General features: G+C 38.8%; 1 protein-coding gene across 1 annotated transcript in view; it reads right to left on the bottom strand.

Annotated features, from left to right (window-relative positions):
* COQ8A (coenzyme Q8A) overlaps positions 1-22,655 on the bottom strand; it is a 90,758-nt gene that overhangs the window by 56,617 nt on the left and 11,486 nt on the right. Inside the window, 3 exon segments of the mRNA XM_042468420.1 lie at positions 88-154; positions 3,294-3,698; positions 6,614-6,808. Coding sequence (XP_042324354.1) covers positions 88-154; positions 3,294-3,698; positions 6,614-6,790 — 649 coding nt within the window. The 5' untranslated portion in view covers positions 6,791-6,808.

Genomic DNA, 22,655 nt, shown 5'->3' with positions numbered 1-22,655 from the left:
GTAAATCCATTACACCTTTTGTAGCTGAATTTCAAAAATACCTTAATTTTGTACTATTATTTGCCCATACAATTTAAAGAGACTCACCTCCAAAGTTAGCAAGCCTCCCAATTCGTGTAACTGGCACCTTCCGCTCTCGGGCACGTTCACTGAGCTGCAGGGATTTAGAAGAAAATGTTTTATTAATATGGATTACTGTTTTGCTAACAAAATATGCCAAGTACCCAATCTCTGCAATATAAGATGACTTAAAATGGATTTTCCAGTTATTATACTCAAGAAAATGACAGCATGCTTTTATTTCCTCAACAAGCAATACTTTTTTCACAAATTTTATTTAAACAAAACTGTAGTCACTGCATCAGAAATATAAACCTTCCCACAGACACATGGTGTTACTGGAGCAGCTCCATCATGAAAATTTTATACATGGATTTTGTTGACAGTATAATAGTATAGTTAATGTATCTAATTATGGCTTTTCCCTTCTCAAGAAGGCTATGTGAGCAAGAGACTAAAGGTAGCCAAAAACAAATGGATGCTGTCAGGAATTTCAAGCAAAGTATTAAAGCTCCATGACATGAATTTCTTCAAAATTAGTTAAAATTGTCCTCATGCAAATAATTTCCAATAAATAAAACTGCATTCCCTGAAGTCCAAGCTATTATTCCAACCAAGCAATCCACAGGGGCAACCTTTAATTTGCCCAATCTAAAGTCTTCTCAGAAATATGGTCCTGTCTCAAAGTAACTGTTGACTTACGGTGACTTATTCCATGAATTAGGCAAGGAATACTAAGCGTTGGTTTTGCAAGTTCCTTCCTCTGAAATCTAGTCTCCAAGTACTAAACAGGGCTGACCTTGCTTAGCTTCCAAGATCAGGATCTGGTACCATCTTTACCTCAAGATACCAGCAGGCTGAAACACAGCATAGTGTAGCTCACAGTAGCCACTACGTTCAGGTCCAAAACACACCGCAGAAATAATCCAGTTTGATACCACTTTAAATGTCCTGGCTCAATGTGAGACATTTAGTCTTTTCTGTCAGGGCGCTCTGGTGCCACAATAAACTATAATTCCCAAGATTCCCTAGCACTGAATCAGGGCAGTTAAAGCAGTCTCAAAGTGGATTATTTCTGTAGTGGGTTTTGGACCTCAGTTCCCAGAATCTGCTTGCACCTCTTGTTGTTTGCCCAGTTATCCTGTTGTTTGTCCAGTTCCTGCAAATAAAATACAAAATGTTTTTCTCCTAAATTATAGGAAATGTAAAGCCTTTTGTGCCTTTTTAAAACTTAATGTGCCAGCTTAAATTAAAACAAAACAGAAACCTCATAACTCATATCCTAGGTTGAATTCTTTTCTTCTATTATTTAATTCTCATCTTGAGAAAGCCCAAACCTGTTACACACAAACAATTTGTGCTGTTTAACTGAACCTTTTAACTACACTAGAGTTCAGCCCCTCTGCATTGCATGATTCCAAGATTCTTCATTTTCGAATCATTTTGTTCATATTTATTTATTTATTTATTTAAAGGATTTATATCCCGTCTTTTCCCCACAATGGGACACACTGTCTGTGTCTTGATATTTGTTCCCAAGCAGGAGTCCTCCCTTTGTGACTGAGACAATATTTCCCGAAGAAGAGATTCCTGCTTGGCCTGCACCACCCTGCTGCTTGGTATCCCTAAACAGAATCAATACATTGTATACCTAGTTGGAGATTAATTCCTCTGTAAAACACTCATTTTTATATTTAACAAGTCATTTCATTTAGGACCTGGCCCACTGCATTGATAGAATAACTTTGCATCTACTATCAGACAAACTGGAAATGAACAAACTGAAATATGCAATGTAGCTTCCATCTATTATCTTCCTTAATGATAATAACACAACATGTACATGTGATTTATGACTATTGTATAATGAATTTTTCCCATCTCTTTCCAGTCACCAAAAAGATGTTGGTTTGTACTGCCATAAAAATAAAGCTCAGTAAAAAGGTCCAGTTTGCTTGTGCTTTGATGCTCACTGGAAATAAGTCAACTGTGCACATTATTTGCAACAGTAGTGCCAAGGATGTTTTTCACCCAAAAATGAGTGTCTCTGAGTCGAAAGTAAACAATATGACTTAATGTCTTCACTGTTCAGTTCTGCAGTTTACCCTTCAACTGGCCAGCCAAAAAGTCAAGGACATTTTGCTAGTATTTCACAGGGCCTTCAGCCAGGCATATCCCATATATAGCTAGTCTCCCCATCCATGCTTTCCTCTTTCTGTTCTCTTGTCTCTCTACATATTTTTATAGGTTAGTCATGTATCAAGAAGAATCACAACCTCAGTGGTTTCCATTCCAAATTCTGTTTGTGAACTAGATTGCACAGTAAAAAGGCGCTCAGAAGTTGCCTGTGGCCTACCATCAAACCCTCGTCTTTGTTTATATCAGCTTTCAGCTGCTGCCACACTACTGAATTAATGCAGTTTGACATTGCTCTAACTGCCATGGCTCAATGCTATGGAATCCTGGGATTTGTAGATTGTTGTAGCATCAGACAGAGAAGGCTAAGTATCTCACCAAACTACAAATTCCAGAATTCCATAGTACTGGAGACAGACTAGGTGGGATCAGGGAGATAACACAATCAAACATATGAAATACAGATTGATTAACATACAACTCTGTTTAACAATTAGCTGAAATAGCATACCAGAATCCAAGGCTTGCACCTACTTGACATCTGGCTGAGGAAAGTAAAAGGTAAGCATCTTTGTCTTGGGCAACTGCTATGTCCCCCATCCATAAAATGGAAATGGTTGCTGGGGTTTGAATTATTTTAAAACCCAAAGTGCTATATCAAATACTACTACTGCAGATGCATGAGCTGCACAGCCTAGGTTTGTTGTAGTAATCCTGGAGTGGCTTAAAACAAATGACACTTGCCTTTCTCAGCACATTTCACTTGCTACAAGCCGAGCTGTGGACATGCCGCAAAGATTAGGATAATTGGAAACAAAGAGAAATGTTGTATTATCCCCACTACTATCCAGACAGAAACAAATCACACAGTACAAGGATTGGACTAGAAGCTGGAAAAATTAGACAGGCCCAATAAAACAGAGGCAGGCAGCCTGTCACCTGTTAACTATTGTAGGACAGCAACTCCTGCCAGCATAGCCAATGATGAGGGATGAAATGAGTAGCATTCCGACAATATCTGGAGACCATCAAGGGTCTCAACTGTACTAAAGCAAAGAAAATCCCATGATCCTGATTTTGTTCACCAGCTTACATACCATCTGTTTGTGTGGTTTGTGCTGTGGATCCGCTTTAGCTTGCCGGGCCTTGTCAATATCTTCAGCTGTTAGTCCACCAACGGAGGAATGGTCTTGATGAAAAGCCCGGCTTTGCCCATAGGAAGCAGAAAGATTCCCACAGTCCCTAAAGCCTCCAAAGAGCTTTGCATTCACTTTAGCAGGAATGGGATTCAAACTCGAGTCTCCACTCCCACCAATATTTCGAAAAGGTTCTCTAGCAACGTAAGAAGAAGACGGGCCCTTGGCATCACCATCAACAGGAGGTTGGTCTTGTGAAGGAGGGAAGTCCTTTGAAGCATAACCCAATTCTGATTCTGAGAAGTTGTAGTCTTTTCCCAAGTCCTCACCAATATCATTCAAATTTTCCTGTTGTTTGCCCAGTTCCTGCAAATAAAACACAAAATGTTTTTCTCCTAAATTATAGGCAATGTAAACTGTTCTCACCCTTCCTGAAAACAAAAAAGGGTAGATTCTAACAAAGAGATGCACAAGCAAGCTGACTATATAGTGCTTCTGAAAGACATTTTGTTTCCTGAAGTCAAACAAAGTGAAGTATCACTGCATCCTTCAGTTCCAACTCTTACCTTTAGCTATCTGACCCCACCTTAATGCTACTGTCCTCCCACCTTAATGCTACTGTCCTAAAGGAAAAAGAACAGGTCTCAGAAGTGGCTACATTTATTAAGATGCCAAAAAAAAACAACCCTTTCTGAAAGGACATCCTAAAGGGCATTCTAAAACCATAAATGAAAACATACATCAAAAATAACAATAAAAATAAACATTTGATTCAAACATCAAATAAGATTCAATCGCATAAAGCATAGTTTTTTAAAAAAATTGAAATTTCTGCTGTGGATCCCCCCACCCCTGCAGGATTATGGCCATGTGAGGGTAATTTTTCCCTTCCTCCCTACACAACCTAATTCTAACCCTCCTCCTGCCCTCTCTGGCTGTTAGTTGCAGAACATGATATCCATTATGCATAACTGTTAATATGCATTTAGTTGTATTGCTAAATGCATATTAACAGTTATGCATAATGGATATAATGTTTTGTTCAAACCATCTGATACAAAACCAGGCTTGCTGTTAAGTAAATGTGTGAAATGGCCTTCAACATCTGGATTCATTGCACCTTGTTTTAGTTTAGCAATTCCTCAGAGAAGAGGGGTGGCTGCATTTTCCACAAGATGATGTCTGTTCAAATATCTCTACTGTATGTTTTCTACAGGAGGTAGTGGAGAGGAAGAGTTTTCCAGTAAATTATCCTTGGCTATTGTTTCGCCTGCCAACGTCTGGAACTTGTAAACCTTTCTACATTAATTTTTATTAATGTTGGAGCAGAAGTGTTTCCATTGTTTACCTCTTTGGCAGTACAGTAAAATCAGCCACAAGGTGCTCATTCCTTGCTCCTCCCTGATGTTTAGTTACAGTGGAGCTGCTTCCATAACAGGAAGGGCTAGCACCGGTTTTACTTCAATCCAATGAAAAAACAATAATTTGCATTCTGGAAAATCTGTTTTCGGAACATCAAGTCCTCAAAATATGGAATCTGGATGTTGTTGAATGTGAAGTTTTTTCTCCATTCATAAACTTGCCTTTCATTCTTACCTAGGGGTGAAATATGCTAATTTTCAACTTTGCAAAGAGATCTACGCCAAAGGCCCCTAAAACATAGGCAAAATTATGCAAGGTCATAGCAAGAACCATACAGGTTCCTAGCAGCCTGGGCTGCTGACAAACAAGTGAAAGAGAATTTTGTTCTTCTTGCTACATCCTCTCGCATTTCTACACTGGCAACAGAGGACAGAGTTTCTCTCTTCTGGCAATGTGGCTGGTTTCCAAGTGGACAGAAGAAAAGAGATGGAATGCTCTGTCCCATATCTACTAGCCTGCACACTGAGTTTCATGAAACTATAACTCAAGGCTACCAAACTAGTTCTTTAATTAAAAGGCACAGGTATTCTCTATGTGGATCCTTTGAAAATTTGTGATTGTTTTCACAAAAAGAGGATATAAATAAAAGTTTTATTTACTTTTATTAAAAAAAGATTTTTACATGTCTGCAAACTTTGATGTTTTTGACCACATTAATCTAGGGCATTGCAATTAACAGACAAGGAGCTAGCCTTGGGGAAAAGATGCTCTCTAACTTTGGATGAAGTTATTTCACTGGAGTAATATCAACTTCCCATTAGAAGCAATTATCTCCAGGTGGAAGACCTCATTTGATCCACATGGACCTCTGAGTTAATCCCATAAACCTAAAGTCTGTCAAACTTTCATCTCGTATACTGTGAACACATTCAAAATCAAAAATTTGTTCTAAAATTTGACTAAAAAGTTGGCTAAAAACAGAATCCCCAAGATAGTAACATAGAAAGTTATGTAATCCATTTTGTACAAAAGGTTCCCCTGCAGACTTTTGGGGAAAACATAATTAAGGTCTCTACAGAGAGTGACCACATTCCTGTAAAGGATGCCTTTGGGGCTCAAAACGCACTGAATTTCTTCCCTAGGGAAGTCTTTCTAGCTAAGTCTCTTGGAAGCCCTTTACAAAACTTTGAGGAGTAAAATTAGGTCATCGTTACATTCATAAAAATTTATGGGCACTGTTGGTGTGAATTATTTCAAGCGGGATAGGCAACCTTTTTTTCCTGCCAAGAGCCATATTCCGCTCATGTGATCTAAAATGCACCATATGCCAGTGGTGGCATGGCTGCAGCCAGCAGTTAAAGGGCATAAGAACCAAAACAGCTGAGCCACTATATGCATGGCAGGGGGTTGGACTGGATGGCCCTTGCAGTCTCTTCCAACTCTATTATTCTATGATTCTATCTCTCTTTGCCATTCTATTTTTCTCTGTGTCACCTCATTTCATTCTCCTCCCTTTCTCTACTGTATTTCTCTCTTCCCTCCCACCTAACAGAATGCTGGAGAAAGAACATATTGCTGTTGCAAAAACCTTATCTGATACCATGAGTTTGAAACTTGGCTGAAAAGACCATGGGGTAACAGGCCAAATGCTGAACCTTTCCCACCCAATTATATCATTGTTGTATTTTCATTAGAATATTACATCAGCTCCTAAGAGCGCCTTTATGTTGCTAAATGTGAGGGTTACATTCAGCATATAAATAAAACAAAGTACCTAAGGCAGGCATAAATAGCTTGCTTGTTGGTATTATTTGAATTTCATGTTAACTCAGAATGCAAAAGTTTCTGCATATATTTAAACATAACAATGAACATCCTAGAACATACATGGATCCAACTACCATGTTACATGTTCTTACCTGCATTTTCCCCATGGCAGTACTGAACTGATCTTCAGCAGCAGCCTGGAAGCTCCTTACTATTGTTACTGCATCACCGCCAAGAACTACTTGCCGGAGCTGTCCTGCTTGTGTCTCTAGGACTGCCTTACTGAGCTTTGCCAGGCCTCGCATCACCATGATGGCATCCCCTGCCATGATGGATCACCTCCAGCCCTGGAAAACAAAATCAAGCCATAAATCATGAAAATCAGAGAACCCTATCTCCATTCCACATGCTTTGATTTCTTCATTAGTGGGGCATATTCTTATTACTTTGAGTTTCACACAACCAAACTGAATTAAAAACGATACAAGCTTGACAAGATGGAGGAAAGCAACAGTCCAGAAACATCTGTACCTCTGTCTAGGTGTACGTTTTAGCTTTTTCTAATATTGTGAATAGTTTAAATCAATTTTAATGTGGACTTTTGTATGTTTTAGCTATATTGTACTTGTTTTAAATTGTAATCCACCTTGGGTCCCAATTTTGGGGAGAAGGCATGGTATAAATGATGATGGTGATGACAATAACAATTGTCCATATGTTACAGACCCTGTTTCCCATATAAATCCAACATGCAGACAGATACCAGGGTGGGAAATTATCTGGTTTCTAATTAACTCAATTAGGCTACACTGCAGCTACACTGCATGCTATGAAAAGGAATTCAATTCATCAAACTTAACCAGAAAAGGAATTCAATTCATGAAACGTAACCAGAAACCATGTGGTCTGCTCATGTATCTTCATGACTAAAAAGAAAAGAAACTTTGGTTCTGCTCCTCTTATCTGGTAAAATATCAAGAGAAAATAAAAGTGACATCAACTCACACAGTGGCATTTTCAAAAACACATAAAGGCATCCCTTGCTATGAAATCCAGCTTGCATCTCTCAGCAGACAAATCATCTTTCTAGTCAGCACAGAATTCCATCTAAAGCTTAAAGCCCTCTGAAAATGATTCTGTACTGTACTGTACTTGTCAAAAATCAACTTAAGGAATTTGAATTCTGGTTTTGACTCCAATCTGAGTTTTCATTACGTTACAGGTAACAAATGTATATTTTCTGAAGAAGAAAAAAGCTTCCTTGAAAAGTAGTGATTTATCAGTCACGCCTAGGCAGCATGAGAGGCTTCTGTCAAACCAATGAACTCTTGGACATGCATGCCAAGTGCCTATAAAATCAAGGGCAGTTTCCAACAATCAGGTTGTTTATTTAATGGAACAGAGCAATTGAACCCCTGAACATTGATATGTTTCTCAACTGAGAGTCTTTAACACATATGAATGTCAGACTGATAGAAATATGGTATTTAAATCAAAAATGCACATTTAGTACACAACCAATGACACACCAGATGAACAGAGTTCACTTCAGGCCTATCTGCTCATCAGGAGAAAAGAGTATCCACAAAGTAGTTTCTGTCATCAAAGAATACTAATTTGATACAAAGGGTGGTGAAGGACGGCTGGACTTGACTCTTCTCCAGAGCTCCTTCACTATCCCCATTCTCACGCTCTGTTTCGCTCTCAAAGCAAGACAGAGTCGGCAAGCTCTATGGAAAACAACAATGGAAGCAAAAAGTAACAGCTCCTAGAGCCAGATCAAACACTAGAATTATCTGTGGCATCAATGCACGTTATCTCCCAGGGCATTTTGGCCAACATGTCTGGTCCTGTGGACCCATCAGGGCCAAATATTTGGGGCCTGGCTTTAAAGATCTGCACACAAGCCCTTTTAGTGAGTCAGAATTTCTGGAACAGCAAGGGGTCCTGCTAATACAGATTTCGACCATTTCTAGCTCTCACACTTTGCAGTGGATATCACCTTGGATACCAATGTTACTTAAGAAAGAACTCAAAAGAGTAGCAATGTAGCACAATAGAATTGTGGCAAAATTCCAGTCCTGATGATACAAGAATCTTTCATGTTATACAAATTTATAATTGTTGGGATATAGCAACTTTGCATGCTGAGACCTTCTAGTAATGCATGTCTATGGTAGTTTATTGTTTACTCACAACCCCTTCTCCATTTCCTGTTTACCCATGAGTACACCTTGCCTGTTGTTCCTGAGATAAGGAGTCACCATCATCTCTCTCTCTTGCCCTCTCCTTGCTCAGGAGAAGATGCCTTCCTTGCATGCTGAGAAGAAACTTTTCTAAGATGTACGTAACCTACTTTTTCCTACCTTATTTTTTCTGCAACATGAAGCTAGACCTGTGTGTTACTTCATACTACATATTTTTGTAAGTAAACTTGTTTTATTATTCACTTTAACCAAGTGACTGTGTTTTATTAGGGACACGTGGGACTGGGAGATATAGTGGTCCTAGTTTTCCTGCTCACTCATATTCCTCTGTGTTTGCTCTGCTAGAGAGATTAAACAATCTCTCCCACTTTCCTGAGTTTCTAGCAATTCTCAAGAAAGTGATAATTCCAACATACATAAATATCTCAACATAAAAGCACCGAAATTATTATAGATGTTCACCTACATTCTGCTCAGCCTCTGAACAGATAGGCACTGTATAAAAATTAACTAACCCAAGGTGAAAAAGCTGGGAATTTCTGTATTCTGCTCTGGTATTATTGACACTCATTTCATATAACTCAAATGCAAATGGAGATTAAGTGGAGCTATCACTTCTGTCCAGGACTATATGTATTGTGGGCAAACACAGATCCTGAAAATATCAGTTCTTTATTTTAAAAAAGACCCTATAAATACAAATAAACAGAAACTAGTGCAGAAAAGAAAAGTCTCTGAATGAACACACTAGAACGACAATTGCATTTTTCTTGGGAAACCTACATTCTGTACAACAAAGGCTATCTCAAACAAAGAGATCAGGACAAGAAGGGGGGAATCATTTCCTCCCATCTGTGTTTTGTTTGTTTTTTTTGTTTTGTGTCCTCAGCATCAACAGGCAATGTCTGAGGAAATCTCCCAAGTCAGAGGTGGCAAGGAGGCAGGTAGTTCAATGCCACACATTCATTGTTTTGAATCTCCTCTTAACCAACTGCATGCAGCTTTGCACAATGTATTAAAGTAGCAGAGGTTAGCTTTCCTGGATGTCTCAGACACACAACTGGAGTTTGAGCAGGTATCACAGTTTGGCATATAGTGCACAAAAAAAACAGACCATGCACACACAAAAAATTCAGGGTTGAACCATGAAATCTTCAATTCAAGGACCTTTTGTTGCTTGGCTAGATATAACGTCTTTCTTCCTAAGACTCTGGAGCAAAAACCTGAAGATGCCAAATGGCTCTCCAAAGTTAAAATGGAAAAGATGGGACTGATCATCTGGCTTACTGTAAAAGATTCCTATGCAAGACATTGTGCCAGCAATACTTGACTTAGCATAACAAATTCAAGAGGAGAAAAAAGCAAGGAAGTCAGGCAGAAGGAAGAGACACTGTGTAATCAAAGACCTGATAGAATAACAATTTTCTAAAGTTAACGGACAAGCTACAAAGGAAACAAACAGCAATCTGTATTGCTCAACATACACTCAGCTCTCTGCAAGCTAAATATATGGATGAGGAAATTGTGCCAGTTCCCTTTTGTTCATTTGAAATGTGAAACAGATACAAATTGGACCAAGCTCAGGGCTGGCAGCATTCCAGATTTCCAGTCTGTACGTCTCTGCTCAGAACAAAAAAAAAGTTCAGGGAAACATGGCTGTGCCTTAAGGTTTACCCAAGTGCCCCAGGTGTTAATGGGACAGTCACCATGGCTCAGCCTGACCTACTTCACAAGAGGATTAGGAAAATTAAGTGAGATGTAAGGTGTATGCAACCCTCAAAAAAAACATGGTATGTACCTGTAACAAATGGGACCAGCAACAAAATGTTGCAATACAGAATGCTCTTTTTGGTTTCCAATCTACCAGCTACAGCCTCTTCGTTGATTTTATTCCTCCTCCATTTCTCCCCACAACTTTCCCTTGTCTTCTCACCACTGGTTCAGTCCTCACTGGGCTTTGGTGGAAATCTTCCACTGCTTTTATTTATCTGTTTGTTTGGTTGCAAACTTTACTATACACATGAGTATTCAAGGATGGTATTTTTTTGGCATCTTTATTTATTTATTTTAATTTATGCTCCATCTTTCTCCCATCTCTGGATTCAAAATGGTTGCAATGATTTCAAAGCACAGTCATAAAGAGTTATGTTTGGATAATGTGATGTTATCTATTTATATATTGATCTAGAGGCAAAGATCCTAAAGGAAAAAAATATATTAATCAAACAAAAGATACAACGCACAATAAAACTATTAAGAGCTGTTCAACAGTGGAATACACTGCCTCAGAGTTTGGTAGAATCTCCTTCTTTTAAGGTTTTAAACAGAGGTTAGATGGCCATCTTATCAGGAGTACTTTGACTGTGTATTCCTGCATGACAGGGGGTTGAACTAGATGCCCCTTATGGGGTCCTCCAAATCTATAATTCTATGAATCAAGAAAACGTAAAAACAAAAACTCAACATGGCTGAGAATAATAAATGAGTGCTTTTCTAAGTGTTCTCACCAGACTGATCTTCCACAAATGTATGTGACAACAAAAGGTATTTTGAAAAGCTTGTTTCAAGTAAAGAAATTGGTGTTCTCCAGCAGTAATAATAAAAGCAAACATAAAGAAAGATAACACCACTTGTACATCACTAAAAATAGCTAGTATTATTCAAGCAATCAGAAATGTTAACAGTTTTACAAAAGTAACATCACTGGCAATTAAAAGAACAAAAATTTAAATCATTGTTCATTTTTTAATAAATCAGGGTTTACAGTTAATCTTTAACAAATTAGTTCAAAGTTTTGAGTCAAATAACAATACAGGCTAGGTGTTTTTATCACTATGGAAGGAGGGAATGTAGAAGCATTAATCAGACTGTAATTGCGGGGTATAAATAAATTGTTGTTGTTGTTGTTATCTTCCTGAGAATTTACCAGTGTGTTGGACGTATAGAAGATACCCTACATGTTTCTCTCCCTTTGTCAAAAGCCCATCTTTCCTGTTTTGCTTTCATTATTGATTATATTTTTAAAGAGAAAATAATTTTCTGAATTGTAAAAATGCATGTTTCACAGGCAAAAACATATTAACAACTAGTTTTTTTAATGCTTGCTATGGTAATTGTTTCAAAATGTCTTCCTGAAAAGCAGAACACAAATACCTAGAAATCAGTCAATACTATTCTAGCTATTTGTGAGATGTTCTCTTTTTAGGTTTGGTTGGAATCCAGGCTGCTATTTTTGTCATTATCAAAGCTCTAGTTTTGTATTTTCTATTTTTTTCCAAAGTCAAAAAGCAGTCTACAATGCTTCAGGCACTCAATACAGGAATAAAGTAAGAGTGCTTTACTGGTTTCACTAGCAGCTGTGCAGCAGTTTCTCTATGCTTTTCATCCCAAAAGATATAGCTATTATTTATTATTTCTTGCACAAGTTATGAAAATTTGGTCACTGTTATGAAAGCCCATGTATCACCAGCTGAGAGCCAATGCTTAACTGAATGCTAACCTTCTCAGGATATAGCAACTATTAACAGACTTGGCACTAGAAGACAGCTGATGTATACTATAAACACCAATTCTGTGAGGGGTCAAGACTAGATGCATCCTACACTGGACATCCCACTAAGGAGGAAAATATAATGACTCATCATCTTACAGCATATATTTGACCCACGGAGTATTTTGGCAAGACAATCCTCAATGTGGGCAGCAAACAATTGGTTGAATTATCAGTAGAGAGCACTGCCGACAAACAGGGTGTGTTTGGGCTATGAGGAAGATTGCTGCCTCCTCCCACCCATCTAAGCTCAACAGTACGCTTTGTTTTCCCAAGCACAAACTACCCCTCTCCACCATACATTTGATCTATTTACCATTTACCATTTCTTAAAACCACTCCAAAAATACTCTTCTTACCTCAACTTGAGATAAGAGCACAGATTACAGAGGATACGATTTGAACAACAAGTCTTGGGCCTGTGCCACATTCTGAACAAAGCAAGTATTTTTGGTTTAAAAATTTAACATAAGGGCAGCAGATAGTTTATCCTTCTAGTGCTGCTTTCAATTTCAAAACCTACTGAACTCATGCAGACTACAGTATCTCAAGAACTAGAGCCGAGAAGGGTTTGATTTACAGCAACCATAAAAGATTGTGATATCCTGTATTCTATTGTGATTGTTATGTTGAAAGCCACAGGCTCAGTTTATGCTTTTTATACCCTCCAGAAGAGCTACTAGAGCACCATTAAAAGTGCAGAAAGAATCCCACTGGTCCCACATGTTTGAGTGCTTTACATAAATCAAAGAAGTAAGATCAGATACAGGAGAAAGGAAAAGCACCTGGATAGCCAAGGGCTTCCCTTTCTTTGCTCTCTAAACAAAGTCATCAGCTAGTCATGATCACAGACTAACCACTAAAAATAGCAAGATCAAAACTTTAAATTGACTTTCATGTGCTTTTTAACATACATATTTTTGCTGTTAATTAAAGGTTTTGTGCACATTTGTAAAGATTCTAGTCCACTGTGCACACTGATTTTCTAGTATCTTGTGCACTTCATAAGCTTGAACAATGATAAAATGGCTCAAAAAGCTCAGCCATTCAAAACAGGTTTTCATATGGTATCTCTGCTGCTGTTTTACACCAATATTTTATTTGATTGCTGCTTCTGTTTTAAAATCTTCTTTAGCTGTTGTGTTATCTTTCTTATAGAAACTGTTATGAATGCTCCATGAGCAAAACACAGGGTAAATAAAAATGAAAATGTCTAAATTAATCCCTAGTACACAATAGGATATTCAACCTTGACCATAACATTGCCATCTTCTCTAGCCTTCCATCATTGGTCTCTTTGAAGATGAACAAGCAAATTATATCAACAGTTACATCTTAGTGAAAGCTGCAAATTAGTAGAAACATACAATATGGTCTGCCTGGGATATAATAAAATAGTTACCACCAAGCTAAGAAGGAATTATCAGTAACATTTATGCAACCAAAGCCAAAACGTCAGCTTTCCACTAGTGAAGCAGCTTATACAAAAACAAAACTGAACCCTTTATGAAAAAAATATAAACAAAGCAGTCAGCCAATTTAATTAAAATAACGAACAAAAGATTCTGAGGTCAAACAATGCCATTGTTGTCGGTAAATGCTTCAAAATTAAAACGTTCAGGTTTGTTGTTAATAAGAGAACAGGCAAATGGATGCTTCCATTAAAATATTCCAGGATTGCCACGACACAACAAAAATTCCCTGCCCATAGTTGCCAGTTGTGTATCCTTTGATGATAGGTGCACCTGGAATAAAGACTCACATGATACAAGCCTGTTCATATTATGTAACTGTAATGATGTGTTGAGAGGCAGCAGCATCTTTCCCCTGAAGCATGGAGCCATTCACTCACAAACCACAAGGTTGTGAACTACATGCTCTCTAGGGCTGCTGTGAGCTGCACTTCAACAACATCTGGAGGGCCACATGATTCCTACCCTTGTCCCAGAGACTCTCCAAAACCTGAAATACAGTTGCCCCTCCCAACTCGCGGGAGATCCGTTCCAGACCCCCCCTCCCACGAAAATGGCGATTTGCACTTATGCATGTTTCATACAGAATAATGGCATGGTGCCCATTTTAAAGATAGCAGCAGCTCATCTCTCCTGCGAAGAGTGAGACCGCATTCTCCAAGTCCACACATATGGAGGGATGACTGTACTTTATTTCAACTGGCATTGGGTTGGCAGAAATTGTGATGGTGGTGGTGGAGAGAAGTGTTGTTTTAACTACTGCCACTTTACCCAACCAGGTGCCCTTCCCTACTCAGCTACGAATCATTGAAACTGGAATCTAACTGGAGAGCGTAAGGTTGGGGAAGGGTTCTATAATGAGTTTTATGACTGGTTCTATGCTTTTCCAGAGAGCCAGCATGGCATAGTAATTTGAGTGTTGAACTACAACTCTGGAGATCAGGGTTAGATTTTCCACTCAAGCATAAACATCCACTGGGTGACATTGGGCAAGTCACACCCCCTCAGCCTCAGAGGATCGCAATGGCAAACCCCCTATGAAGAAACCGGCCAAGAAAACCCTATGATAGTTTGCCTTAGGGTCACTGTAAGTCAAAAATAACTTGAAGGCACATAACAACGCTTTTGCAGATCAGAGGGAGGTAGAGACACCAAGAGACTGCTAACTATAAATGTCAAAGGCAGGTTACAGACCGCCATTTCGGATGTCCTCAGGACGTCCCAGTTTGAAAAAGGGGCGTTTCTTCTAGACACCCCTACTCCTATTATGGACAGAGTCCGTAACAAATGGCGGCGCCCGTTCCACACGGCCGCTGCCATTTTGAAGTAGCGGACGCTGTGCGTCTGCACGTCGAGCGGCAGAAGTGACGCCGCGAGTGCGCAACTAGCACCTCATGGTGTCTCTTCCAGGCCGCAAGAAGGAGCGCGATTTTCACGCTCCTTCTTGGCAGCGTCTGGGAACCGCGCCGTTTGGCTGCTGCGGTTCCCGGATGCTGCAACCGGTGGCGGCGGCAGACCGCCGCTTCTCAGCGGTCTGTAACGCACCATAGATTCATTTGAGGCATTAATTAAGACAAGGCAACACAGGCTTATTTGCACATCACACTTAATATGAAAACTGTTTTCTTCAACATGATGGCCACATAAAAAACAAAACGTACTCAGCAGATCCACTCCAAAGTACCGACGTTTCCTTAAGATGAACTCCATATGACATTCCATCATTTTGCCCAAGCCAACAAAAAAAATCTATGGCATATTTTTTTGCTTAAAGACTCATTCAACCAACAAATAGTTCCCAAAGTTTCAGGAAGACATGTACCCACTGCTGACATATCTTACAATTTTCTCCTTAATAGGCTAAAGGCAACACGAACTGGAGGTAAAACTAAATCCTGAACCCACATCAACTTTATTATAGGCATGGATACATCAGTACTGTAAGAATGAATGTTCTGGATGGGCAGCTCTATTTACATCATTCTGATTAAGTCAGACATTGTCTAGGGACATGAAAACTGTAGCCATCAGCCACATGCTGGAATTAATAGAGCCTCATTTATGCTGGTCAGAGATCTAGAAATAATTCACTTACACCCAATCAGGATCACTATTTCAAAATTGTAGGCTACTTGTCATAGGCCTCTCACCTCAAGCCTTCATGCTCTTGCTGGGATAATGTTTATAAGCCTATTACCACTCACTTACCCAGGGGGTGGGGGTGGGGGGGGTTGGCAGTATTCTGATATCAGTGGCAAAACAGACCAAAAAAAGCATCTGACATAACTGCATTTCAGGCCTAAATATAGGTCAGGACCAATGGTTTGGAAGAGCACCCAGAAACAGGAAGGGGCAGTCAAAGTTCAGTCTGGCCTCTGCAACTGCAACTTATTAAATTAAGTAGACCTGCACTGATTCCTTGCTGTCTTCATCAGATGCAAGAAGTCCACCAAAGACCAATTACAATAAATTGGTTAGTTTTTATAGAGTGTCAGAACACTTTTTCTACAGCCAACTAACACCCCTAATCCTGAGGAAGCTAAATAACATGTGTCAAAATTTTCCTTAAAATGCATGAACACTAAGGGCAAATACAGTAATCCTTAACTGCTTAATAGTTTTCTAAGACTGATTCTGTGCTGCCACAACTCTGCCAATTATTGCATTAGCCTCTACCATAGTTTCAGCAATCCATCAGTACCAAACAATGTTCAATTATGTGCAGAATGCTGATACAGATAAAACTGAATAGGGAGGATTTTGTTACAAACAGGCAACTGAATGCTGCTTTCACACAACAAAGCACCATGCAATATTGTGTATGTCAAAGGTACATGGTCAGTACTGAGGTTTTGGTCCATTTCAAAACAGGTACTACAGCAAGTACAGTATGTGATCATTTTTTAATTAACAACTTTCCCTTCCCTGTAACAAATAATCTCAGGACTCCACCAAGCCTACTCATTTTCTTGCAAAGATTCAGTGAGCCCTTTTTCTTTCTAACATCCCTGCTCATTCACCAGATTCTTCAATACCCAGACTCAGCTGTCATCTTTTTTTAGTGCAGCATTCATAGAAAATACTTTAAAATACCCTCGCTAGCCATGAAACCTCCCACAGTTATTTCACACTGTGGTCATTTTGGTTTTTTCTTGGAGTATTCATGCACAGACAATGTCACCAAAAACACATGGACGTTGTTTTCCAAAATTTGGTAGCTGTCAATATAATTTGTCCTGGTTTTAACATTCCTTGAGCCACCCGAGGCCCGATACTGAAGAAGGGCATGTATACAAATTGTTATTAATTATATTAATAAATAACAGTAATAATTCACCTGTTATAATTTTAAAAAACGCAGGTGATAAGAAATCATGAAATGCCCATTTATTCAGAGAAGTCCTTTCCTCACAGGCTCAAAGGCAATATTAAAAAAAGCTCTTGGTATTTATCAGTAGGACATATGGGTTGAAAGAATACAGTCATATTTTACCCGTTTGCCAGGCAAAGGTCCATTCACCTTCAGTAGTCCCATCAAAACATAAAAGTACTCATGAATTTTCAGTACACTGAGAATTATTTAATCCCCAAAATTATTTGGAAGTACAAAATCAAGAAGACACTAGAGACAGTATTACCAAGGGATGTGTGCTTGTGTTGGGTAAATTCTTCCTTTTGACCTTCAGCCCTTTCATGGCCAGAGGATAGACATAGGAACCACGTATACACCTGCCATAGTGAACCCTACCTTTTGTTAACTAAGGAAATGAATCAATACTGTACTTTAAGAGCTGTCTATCTGTGATGTTCCTACTGCTTTTTCAGACCTTAGATAGCCACCTGCACTGATCACTTTCTCTGACTAAAGTATTATGGGAGAGAGATGATTCACAAAGCACTCCATTTTCCCAGACTGGCAAAATAAGATGCTACTCTTTTTGAAAGTTGCTCTTAGCTTCCCCTCTGGCATTAAGTGCATTTTACTTTGATCAGGGAAATTAATGGGTGCTATGGCACTTGCATTTAATGCTAGAAAAGAAATCACTGGCATCTCTCAAAAGTATGACACTACATTTTCCCCATTTAGGGAAGCAGAGAGACTGTGAGAACTGAGGGTCTCTTCTCTCAGGCAAGAAAAGCCAAAAAGCTAACACTTTTAGCAAAACACTTCTCCAATCAGGAAAAAGCAGTCTTAAACCACAACAATAAAGAGCAACCTCCAGGAAGGCAGAACGTTAGACACCTATTTAAAAGATATAGCACAATACACCATAACTTTCAAGGCTGTTTTTAATGCATGTTTCTGGAAGGTTCTAGTCAAAAACCAGAGAGGCAAAATAGCCTAAAGAAAGCTAACGCATCTGAGGGAGCAGAATTTCAATGATTTATATTCTTACATAGCTTTCTCTCATGAGTCTGAGCAACATTTATTCTTACTGTCAGCACTTACCCATCCCTCTTGCTGAAATTCAACACCTTTTTGCTATTTTCAAAATATTTTCCCCTAAAACTCAAGTTTAAAATAAAGGATTTCTATTGAACAACTTCTGTACAAACAGCTAATTTCAACTGAACAATTTCTATAGAAAAGAAGCATTTCTATTTTAAGAAGTGTTGTTTTCATGATCCCTTCTGGGCACAAAACATTAACAGTCTTAGCATAAACATCTCTGATGATACTCCCTTGTCTCTGTGACTGCAAAAGCATTTCATCAAGAGAGAGATCAATCAAGTTAAATATCAAGTTTAACCAAACCCCTGTGCTACTGCTCTGAGAAACCTACCAAGTCTTGTCTCTTTCTGTAGGCAGTGAGTACAGATGACTAAGGTTACCATATATCCAGAAAGAAACAGATATCAATTCCTACTTTTTTGAGAAGAAAATTCCAACTACTTCAACAAAAGTATTTTACTTTAAAACTTATTTTATTGAGACATTTAGAAAAAAATTCACATAGAAAATAAGTACTTCATGAACTCATTAGGTGGAAATAAAACCAGAAGCCAGAGAACAAGACAGCATTTATACATGCTGCTACTTCTTGACCCAATTCATCAAGTTCTCTCAGCACAATTAATCTGATTTAAATCCAAGTAACCTACTCAGCAAAAGGTACTGACGTTACGTGCTGTTCTTCTCAAGGAGTTAAAGTAGATATGGATTCTCCATGTGCATCTAAATTTAGCACACTGTCTAAATACAGTCAGCATTTGTTAACAGAAGAGTAAACTTTCAGTTTATGTCCAGGGACTGTCCTAAATCATCACATTTCACTAGAACCTTGAAATGTTCAGTTTCATTTTGGATTCCAACTCTCAGAATCTCCCAAGCAGAATGGCACAGCATTTCTCAACACTAAGTTGTGTTCATCTCCTGGGCTACAAAAGCTTCCCACAATATTTTGCTGCCTCATGGAGGAGGAGTATCATGGACATGACTAAACTGACTCTACAAGGCATAGTGGTACAGATGGCTCTCTGTATCTGTGGTTTCCTTATCCATGGATTCAACTATCCACAGCTTGAAAATATTTTAAAATATGCATGTATTCCAAAAAAAAAAAAAACAAGTCTTGATTTTGCCATTTTATATAAGGCACACAATTTCACTATGTCATTGATTTAATGGGATTGGAGATTCGATGGATTTTGGTATCTACAATGGGTTCTAGAACCAAACCCCAGCAAATACCAAGGGCCCACTGTTTGACACCTTCAGTTCTTCCTAGAGGATTAGAACCAGACAATACAGTCTATCTTGTCCCATGTCCATTAGCCTATGATATGCCACAACTCTATTGTTATAGCTCTGTTTCTCTCCTGTGCTTTTAACATCTATATGATAATCCTGGCAAGAAGCCACCAAGAGATCTGAAGTATTATCAGTACACTGAATAAAACTCAGTTCTATTTCTCAATTCCATCGTCATCTTCTAGGGAGGGAACATGTGAACCTGTACTTCTTAAGTGAGGCAACACCAGAGGGAGAGTCACACTGGATAAAGAAATTGAGTACAAATGACATTAGATGGTGCTGCTTCCCCCCCAATTTCAGAAGGACCAAACATACATTCTAAGACCGTGATGGCGAACCTCTGGTACGCAAAGCCATTTCTGAGGGCATGTGGAGAGACATGAGGGCGGGAGAAGAGGAGTTGCAGGCATGTGCTTGTTCTTCCTCTTCCCCCCTGCCCCCCCCCCCGGGCTTTTAGCTGTCTCTGGGGAAGTCCCACCTCTGGAAAGTCCCCCTCTGGCACCGGATAACGCCCAATGCAGGAATGCCTTTGAGTTTGGGCGCTTGGTCTCCTGGATTCTGGACTAACTGCAAAAGATGTGATGGCAGCATTGGCTAGGAGCATTTTGTATCCACACTAGGGCTAGTATTCCAACTGCATCCCTCTCTGGAGAGGTCAGAGAATATAACTGGGGGGGAAAGGAAAGAAAACAATGAGGAGACAAGTTACGTTATCTGCGTTCTACTCTCAGGGAGGGCAAGGAGAAATAGGAGTACTTGTGACACTAAACTTCAAAAAGGGCATCCAAAGCACAACATGACATGGCCAATTCTTTTTTTATTACTTGGAATTCTTGGATGGGGAATGGCTGCTGACTGTACATAGCACTTCTGAGTCACTTGTCTCTGAATTTAAGTATGACCAGAGAGAAGACCCTGCTCTTCTGGAGCAGAGTTATTGCTTAGTATGGCTTGCTACCATGGCTAATTAAAACTTACTTGTTACTCCTGAGTAGAAATAATAAGAGGCCTATTCAAGCTACACAGTTATAGTGCTAAATTCCACTTATATTGCATGGCAACAATCAATAAAATCCTACAGTATAGTTGGTCAGGCCCTAATTTCCTAACTGAGAATCCAAAATACTCTCCCTACACTCCAAATCCCAGACTCCACAGATTTGAATGATGGCTGTTTAAGAGTAATTACAGTGCTATAATTCTGCAATGTGAACAGGCCTCAGGAATCAAAGATGGGAAGGAAGCCACACTATTAACACAGTATAAACCTCATGCTTACTTTTCAAAAAACTGGATATTGATAATTGGTGCAGCATAATAGCTAGATTGTATTGTTCTTTTAATGTTGTGAGTCACTCTGAGTCCCAGTTCTGGGAAAGGAGTGAGATGTTGTTGTTGTTGTGTACACTTCAAGCCTTTCTTCAATGATGAGTTTAGTATGAAACTACCTACAAACCCCTCTTAGATCAGAGGGGGAAATTCAATGCTTTCCCTTGGCTTAATCATCTATGTGGGCTTCCACGCTTGCCAATCTCAAACTTAAGAATGAAAGATATATATACAGTATATGCTACATGGGAGGGGAAAAAACTAATATAAATTTAAGAAACCTAACTAAGGAATGAACCAAGAGTTCTCTACAGCAGCATTTGAGCATGCCAATATCTTTTAAGTTGTCAGGTCACCACAACGTTGTTCTAATACAAGCACTATTACATATGGCAAATTGGTGATACCAAGAGGCCATCCTAGAGTGCTTACATATTCGTTCATTCCATATCTACTAGCCATTTTCCTACTGTAAATCAAAACTATAAGCACTTTTTAAATAAACAAACTTACTAGTCAGCAAAATTGGGGGGAGGACAACAATGAACTAGAAAAAACCATCGCTTCTCATTTATCCATTCATTCTTCATTCCTCAACAAGAGCTGAAACAGTGAAACCCCTCAAGATCTTCTATCTGCCAAGTATGAAATACAGTGGACCCTTCTTATACGCTAGGGTTTGGTTCCAAGATCCCCCGTGGATAACAAAATCTGTGGATGCTCAAGTCCCATTAAATATAATGACATAGCAAAATTATGTCCTTTATAAAAAATGGAAAATAAACCTTGATTTATACTTTTTCTGAACATTTTCAAACCATGGATGCTTGAATCTGTGTATAAAAAATCCATGTATCAGAAGGGCCGACTGTTGTATCCCAGCATCATCTGTCTATAAATTGCCTATTTTGGAGAGAAGAAAGCAAAATAAAAAAACCCCAAAACCCCAAAAACTTATTGCTAAAAATTCAAGAACATCTAATTTTAGTACTTTTTAAGTCTTCACAAACAAAGAAATTGCCTACTACAACACATATAATAGAAACACATCTGGCTTCCCCTTTTTTTTTGTTTTTATACACACAAACCTCTTTCCACAGTGGGAGGAAAGTAGCTTGAAACCAACTTATTATTTTTAAATAAGAGCTCTCCCAAGGTCATCCTTGCTAACTCCTGTATCTAAATAGAGTTAAAATAAATTATTATGAATATCTTTTATCTAAGTTTTCAAATTCATAAGCTTTACTGTCCTCAGTGTTCATGAGTGAAAGAAAGAGATTCACGTTTATTCTGATTAGACTTGCAAATAGTAGCTATATCTGTAATGCTTAAATGAACTTTCACCAATGAAGAAACACTAGTCCAAAACAAACTGCTGAAATAATCCAATTTGAGACCGTTTTAACTAATAAATAAATAATAAATAAAACTTTTATTTATATCCCAGTTTTCTGTGACAAGACAATCAAAGCATCTTACAACACGTTAAAATCCACATTTACAAATTTGGGTCCCAAATTCCCCCCCTTAAAAAAGGATTAAACAAGTTACAATTAAAACATCTATTAAAAACACAATAAAAAATACAGCAAGGACAGAGCGGTGGGCTGATACATGATGTGGGGGGCAGTCATTCTGTGGCCGGGCACTTTTATTCAGGAAAGGCCTGCCGGAAGAGATCCATCTTGACAGCTTTTTTAAAGCTGTCTAAGCTGACAATTTGACGGATCTCGTCCGGCAGACCGTTCCATAGTTTGGGAGAAATTGCAGAGAAGGCCCTCTGGGAGGTAGCAGTTAGTCTGGTTTGTAAAGGCTGCAATAGATTCCTCCCAGAGGACCTGAGGGTGCGGGGTGGATTATAAGGAAGCAGGCGATCCCTCA

This window comes from Sceloporus undulatus, chromosome 1 (assembly GCF_019175285.1).
Source record: "Sceloporus undulatus isolate JIND9_A2432 ecotype Alabama chromosome 1, SceUnd_v1.1, whole genome shotgun sequence".
Taxonomy (NCBI): Eukaryota; Metazoa; Chordata; class Lepidosauria; order Squamata; family Phrynosomatidae; genus Sceloporus; species Sceloporus undulatus.
The sequence above is the reverse complement of the archived record's forward strand: the minus strand, read 5'-3'. Positions and strand labels throughout refer to the sequence as shown.